The sequence below is a fragment of the Pygocentrus nattereri genome, chromosome 13 (assembly GCF_015220715.1).
Source record: "Pygocentrus nattereri isolate fPygNat1 chromosome 13, fPygNat1.pri, whole genome shotgun sequence".
Lineage (NCBI taxonomy): Eukaryota > Metazoa > Chordata > Actinopteri > Characiformes > Serrasalmidae > Pygocentrus > Pygocentrus nattereri.
In genome coordinates this window covers 14,089,710-14,096,776 of record NC_051223.1, presented here as the reverse complement: position 1 = coordinate 14,096,776, position 7,067 = coordinate 14,089,710, and the positions used below count along the sequence as shown (strand labels likewise).

At 40.1% G+C, this 7,067-nt stretch overlaps 1 protein-coding gene across 3 annotated transcripts in view; it reads right to left on the bottom strand.

The window, feature by feature from the left end:
• Positions 1-256: 256 nt before the first annotated feature.
• The window catches only part of mrtfba (myocardin related transcription factor Ba), a 47,554-nt gene continuing 40,743 nt past the window's right edge, over positions 257-7,067 (bottom strand). Inside the window, exons 11-16 of one of the 3 annotated variants that reach the window (XM_017705511.2) lie at positions 6,812-7,067; positions 5,248-5,373; positions 2,381-2,542; positions 1,917-2,051; positions 1,732-1,792; positions 257-883 (exon numbers count right to left, since the gene is read on the bottom strand). The exon at positions 6,812-7,067 is cut by the window's right edge and continues 536 nt beyond it. In XM_017705511.2, coding sequence (XP_017561000.1) covers positions 393-883; positions 1,732-1,792; positions 1,917-2,051; positions 2,381-2,542; positions 5,248-5,373; positions 6,812-7,067 — 1,231 coding nt within the window. In that variant the 3' untranslated portion in view covers positions 257-392. The remainder of the gene's footprint in view (positions 884-1,731; positions 1,793-1,916; positions 2,052-2,380; positions 2,543-5,247; positions 5,374-6,811) is intronic. The other 2 variants (XM_017705513.2, XM_017705512.2) reach the window with 2 other exon arrangements.

Sequence of the window (7,067 nt, the reverse complement as noted above, 5' to 3'; positions counted from 1 at the left end):
ACAAACTAGACCCTCTTGTGTCACATGGTGGAGGAGGGAGTGTGTGTATGTATGTGTATATGTGAGAGGGAGAGAGAGCGAAAGAAAGAGTGAAAGAAAGAGCGAAAGAAAGAGCGAAAGAAAGAAAGAGCGAAAGAAAGAGTGAAAGAAAGAGCGAAAGAAAGAAAGAGTGAAAGAAAGAGCGAAAGAAAGAGCGAAAGAAAGAAAGAAAGAGCGAAAGAGCGAAAGAAAGAGCGAAAGAAAGAAAGAGCGAAAGAAAGAGCGAAAGAAAGAGCGAAAGAGCGAAAGAAAGAAAGAGCGAAAGAAAGAGCGAAAGAAAGAAAGAAAGAAAGAAAGAAAGAAAGAAAGAAAGAAAGAAAATGAGCATGTAGAAAGTGAGAGCATCAACACTCTCAGTCCCAGTGCAACTGCAAATCATGTGTGTCCAGAAAATCTGAAGCAATGCCTAATGGGTTCAGTGGCCCAATGGGTCCAGGCATAGTCAGGTCCAGCCACTCCATGTTATCCAGGCCTGTATCCTGCAGGCTGAAAGAGGAAGACGAAGAGCGTGCTGGAGGATCGCAGAAACTCAGCTCAGACGTGTCCATTGGAGAATGGGGCTGCTCTAAAAGCTGGCTCTGCAGTTCCTCTAGAATCCCCAGCGTCCTCTGCTCTGGTTCATCCTCTCCCACCAGCGCACCCTCCAAAAGTGCTTCCAGCTGGTTGTCTGAGGCCAGTGAGGCCAGGTTGGGCATAGGCTCCACCAGTAGGGCTGGTGGAGGTGCCATCTGCACCTGTGCAGGTGGGCGGCTCAGGGCAGTATTGACAGGTAGAGTGGTAATGTTGGCGGTCACTGGCATCATCTTCGGAACAGAGTGCTCTGGCTGGCTAAAGGGTGTGATCTCTGCAGAGAGCAGGAACAAATGGTTGAAAATATCACACTGACTAAAACAGAGTTTAGCCAGGTATCAAAACTGTGCAATTTTCCCTTTAACAAAAATGTGGTCAATTGTCCAAAACATGGGCCCAATGCCATTTCACCCCTTGCCCCTACAACTTATCTCTCTGTTTTGCACATTCACGTCTAGGGTTAGGGTGTCCCAATTTTTGTTGAGATAGAGGGGTAGGGCAAAGAGTTATATGGCCCTCCAAACTGAGGCTGTGTGAGTCACACAGAGTGTATTATCTTAGTTTAATGTAATTTCAATGTATTATGGTCGTTTTGATGCCTGAAGCACCAGAATGTAACTGCTGCACCATTTAAGGTTTAATGGGAAAATGTGAAAAAGAACAGCTGGTGAATAGCTGACTTCAGCTTTGTATCACCAATGAATTAGCGTTGAATGACCACCAACTCTGTTCCAAGGGGTTAGGGTGACACTCAAGGAGTAGGGGTAAAAAGAAGACATGGGAATGGGCCACGGTGTCTCACGTTTGCTTCTTTAGTTTTGTACTGAAAGTAGAAGTTAATGGGAGATTAAAAGGGCAAACTGGACAATGTTGTTAACTAATCTCATATAGACTTACTAGTGTGGTTTCTGGCATTGTTTAATTTGAAGATCATTGCACTAGACCCCCAAAGGTATGAGTGCTCAATCACTCCACATAACACATCTGAACTGCTGGAGAGCCTTATACTCTTCTACCTCATACTAGGCATTGGACATGGTGACTACAGGCTTGTGTGTATTTCTATGGAGATATGCACAGTTAATCCGATTTGCTTGTGCATTATATGTTCTGAGCATTCACCTCCACTCTCAATGAGGATATCAAACAGGTCATCCATCTGCTGACTGGTTGCTGTAGGAACCTGAAACACATTAAAACCAGCAACAAACTGTTATTTGAATAATTGTATGATTTGTAAACGACAGTAGATTTGACACTGCAGCATGTGTAGGTCAAGGTGTCCATAAGTAAGTGAGAATTGTTACCTGTGTAATGGCAGGTGCCTGCAGTCTGCGGGTCTGTTTAACAGCGTCCTCATAAGTGGGCAGCTCTCGGCTCTTGGGGGCCTGACTGAATGCTGGAGGCTGCAGGATAAAGGCAGGCTGAGCCTGAGAGGGGAACTGATACAACATACAAATTCTACATCATACACAACACAACGCAAAACAAAACAGCACAGACATACTGTTCAAATGTTTAGAACTACTTGTCGTCAAAATTTATTTATAAAAACTAAAATAATGTATAAAGTATATATTTAAATATAAAATAGAGAATAACTGAAATTTTTAGATTGTATTCAACATAAAACAAAGAACTTATTAAACTAAAAATTCTATGCAATTGTTATTTATTTGCCTTTTTTTTGGCAATTAATTTTATTAGCAATAAATGCTTGAACTTGTGAATAGTAGTGTACTCATAAGCCACATATACAGTGTGGTGTTACCTTATTAAGAGGGTCATTGGTAAGGGAAGAGGTGATGGGTGAAGTCTGGGCAGAAACTGTGTTCTCTGGGGAGCTGCTCAGGAAACACTGGGCCATCTCCAGGCCTGTCTGGTTCTCAATGGCACTGTGCTGGAAACCACTGCTACACACAGGCAGAGTCTGCTTGGAGACAGCAAACCACAAGATAATCAACAATCGACAAGCTATACACCACCAATATACAAAACATCTGTTATGGACCTAGGGATGTTGAGATTACTTGGTTTCGTTATTAACCAAGATTAAACACATTAGTTACCAAACTGAGAATTTCACAAACTTCACATTGATTCTCCAGAGATATCTTTAATACATTTTCCTGCAATTGCTACCCACCTCTTGTCCACCCCCTAATGCCAAAATAAAGACAGGGTAACGCTGAGAGGCTGACCGCTTCGAACATTTTCACATGCAAGCTGTATTTCCACATAACTGAAAGTGACTCAATTAAAAAACACTCAAAAACAATAAAATTTTTAATTATGCCATCCTAATCTTTTTCCCCCTTCCACAGCCTAATAATAAATTATCAGGGAAAAATTTCAATACAATAATCACCATAATCATACCTGAACTGTGAAAAACAGCCCTTTTTTGCTTTGTTGGTTCATTATACCATTTCATCACACCATTTCTAAGACAAAATTCTTTTTTTTCCTGTCATCTTCCACCAAAACATCTTTTTCTGGGGTTCACCATCATGCACCAGTGAATGGAGAAAAACAATATTTACCACTAAAATAAATTTTCACCTCCTAGTCCCACCATCCCATATCAACACTAAGCGAAAACACCTGAAACTGTACGGAAGGAAAATGTTTTATGATCGCTGATTCATGTTGCGTCACATTGGCGTTGTTTACACGCAAAGATTTTTGCTGCACCGACTGAATACATTCCAATTACAGATTAAAACTGAAGTGTTTATTTGCACACTCTACTCAACAATCTGATTGAAAAATCTCCATTTACATGTGCACAAAATGTAACAGATTCAAAATGACACGTGGATTACCACTTAGTGTAGACGTTACAATGACAAACATCACGTATGGTCCAGTTAGAGCGAGATGAGTTTTCAGCTTGCGCACTTGAGTTTTTAATTACTTTAAAATTATGTCTGACTCAGTAAAATGTACTTCACATGTCCTTTTTAAAGAAAGGTGAGAGGAAGACGTTATGTTCTGAGAAACATAAGCTGGACACCTGTCCCACCACCGTCCCCGCTGAATGTTCTAAACTATCGCTGTGATGTGAACACACATGTGCAGAACGTACTTTCATGTTGGGAATGAAATACATGCATTTACAGGTCCTTTATTCTTCTATTTAAGAGATCATTTACAGGGTTACCTACCTCTTTCACCCTGATAGAAATTGTATTCCGAACAGCCTCAAGTGGACTAGTCTATTCAGACTGAGGCGTACACATGGATGTATTTTGTTCAGCTCGACATATTAGTCAGATTACTGACAGATTATTAGCCTGCATTTAAACACAGATACTGGCAAACCTCTATATACAGCAAGGGTGTTTTATGCTAACACACCATCATTCGAAGTCACTCTGACAATAAAAGCCCCTCTATTGATGCATGGTGTTGTACATGGAGCACATTCTTCTGGCAGGGATGTCAGTGAAAGCCCATCTTTTCCTTTGAGCTCCAGTTACACATCACTGAAAACAGACTGAGGCCACAACCACAGTTACACTTGTTCTCCATGCTGCTGGCACCAGCATCTGTCTACTGTTATTACTTGAGTAACTCTAGCACAGCACCTCCTGCCAAGACAGGCTAGCTACACAAGACATCAGGCATTGTGTAAAATGAGTCCACTCTCTGCCATCTTACTAATGGATGACTACCCTATAATCAGACCAGACTACATGATCCTGAAGCCCCCACATAAGAATATACCAGATGCTTTGATTGCTCTGTCTGACACAGATCCACTTTCATTTACTCCCTTTCATCCTACCTGGTTGCTTGGTACCAAGGCCTCCCAACTCTCCCAACTCTGTAATAGAAGAATGTAGACACCTGCACTGTGCAAACTGCATGTCTAAATCACAGTTGTGTCATACAGTGGTTTTTGACACTGTGTGACACACAGTTGTCTATAAAAATGAGCCATAAATTAGCCTAAATGATTATGAATAATAACTGCTGGATATCAGCAAAAAAAAACTGCAAGTAACATAGCTAAAAACTGTAGAAACAGTTATGTCATCTTAAAATCTCAATATAGTTTTTCTCATCCATTATTCACAGGCAACATTATATTACAGACTGTTTGACGTCGATGCAATTTGCAGTGAGTGTGTAGTTTGTAACAGGCATGCCAATTTTGGCAAATTCTTTTGACTAATAACCAAAAGTTTAGTCACTGGCACTCTTAAATTTAAGGACACAACCAATCAAATGATGAATTATAAAATGGACAGTTCCTGTTCTGAAATCTGGCTTACCTACGTTCAAATCCACTTTAAATAATAAATATTTGTACATTTGTGGATGCACACATCCATATGAATTCTCTATTAGTGTAGATATATTAAATACAAGTTAAGCACAGTACTGATAGGTGTGGCTCCAGTACAAAACTAAAGAAGCATACCGCAAATACCAAACATGTCTTGACTGCCTAAACACATTGTGGAATAAGAGAAAAATAGAAACTATTGCGAACATGCAGCAAGTGGAGTGGGGGAAAAAAGACACAGTTAGAATATAACAGCTTGCGTATCATTCATGTAAAGAAAAATGCATCACTAGTCCCTCTCATGAAACAGTCCACATAAGCTTTTACTATGACTGCATAATTACCTGCACTATGTTATGGTTATGATTGACTGGCTGCTTCACTGAGGAACTCTCAGCTTTGGCAGGCTGCATTTGAGTGCTCTGGATCAGTCCTTGGCTTTGGGGAGAGACAGCTGCCTGAAGGATTGGCTGTCAAAAACAAAAAAACAAAACCAAAAAAACTAAATTACACATTATAAACACAGAAATAGAAAGAAAGAGAGAAAGAGACAAATGATGTCAGAAGGCTATTTTTTTCCTGTCTATTTTTAGCTAGCTCTGCTATTTCACTGCAGCTCACTCTATATGTAAACTTAGGGCTGGGCCAGCAAGCAGTAAAGCTTCTTATCATAATTTATCTTCTCTCTCTAACACACAACATGTCATTTCATGCCACTTCTTATTGGCTCTTAAATGTGTGTCGTAGCAGAAGTCACCCTGTGAGATCTGGACCAAAATTTGACACTGCCAGAACTTTATTGCAGGCTGTCTTTTATAGAGCAAATTTTGTGCTTTTATGGAGTTAAATAATGGCTCTCAGAGTTGGCGTTGCTACATGTTCAGAAGACGTATCACTCCAAATCAGTTGACCACAAAAAGTGCAGGTGAACACCCTTGTAAGTCCTGCCCCCTGTTAAAAAGTGCCAAAAGCCAAAAGCAAAAGAAAAATTCTAGAAGCAAAAGAGCAATTCAGCAAAATCACCAAACAGAAAAAAATATATAAAATTATATAACAGCCAGTGAAAAAATAAGTTTTTATGCTTGTTAACATATTTTGGACATTCTCATGCTTAACATTTTGCCTATGTATTTTATTATTTTATTTGAAACATCTGGCACAAAATGAACTACATCGTCTTTGGTGGCAGTAAATCACGTACCTTCGAATATGTCAGACTGAGTATTCAATGACCACTGATTTTAACCCAAGACCAAAGAATTCTTTTATGATTTTTGTCTGCAACACGATTGTGATCTAACAGCATAAAACTGTCTTAAGTGGACACACAACTATAAACACAAAATTGGATATATTTGCACTCTTAGCTGGTAAGTTAGCTAATATAGTTAAACTATGACATCTCTAGCTAAGAAAATCAACTAGAGATGTGTGCCCAAGTGAAGCAAACTAAGCAGGCTCTGAGGAGTGATGTTACCGATCCTGGCTTTTGCATTGGCTGACATTAACTAATCAGCTGCAGTGCTGTCAGCTTGTGTTATTTTATCTAAACTAACTATTCTATTCTATGTTAAGACTCGCATTCAGGCATTCATTTCTAGTCTAAGTGCTGCATGTACATGTGTCTTAACCAACATCTGCCAAATTCACCAACTATCCCCAGCACCTGATATGTACATATATACTACCATTTGAGAACAAGTGGACCATTCACATGGCGTTACTGATTCTGATAATGTGTGCCTGTGGCAGAGGTGTGTTCACACTATTGACAGGTATGGACGACTTACAAACACAAATGTGAAAAATCAAAACATCAAATCCAATCCAAATATTAAAACTGAGCTTGTAATGTGAATGTAGCCAATATCTGATGAAAATGCATTAAAGAAACCAATACTAGAGTACCTGCAGTTTAACGTTAGTATTGGGGAGCTGAATAGTGGTGGCATTATTGGGCAGGGAGACAGGCAGCAGGATCTGGGTGCCACCATGCTGTGTGGTGAGAAGAGTCTGTGGCTGCCCAATGACCTGTGATACCCCCTGGTGGCTTATGATGAACTGGGGCAGAGCAGTGGCTGTCACTTGGGTCGGGCGGCTTTCCTCTAGCTTCTTTATAGTATGTGAGGTCACTTTACAGTTGGGGACGACTGCTTTCTCCATC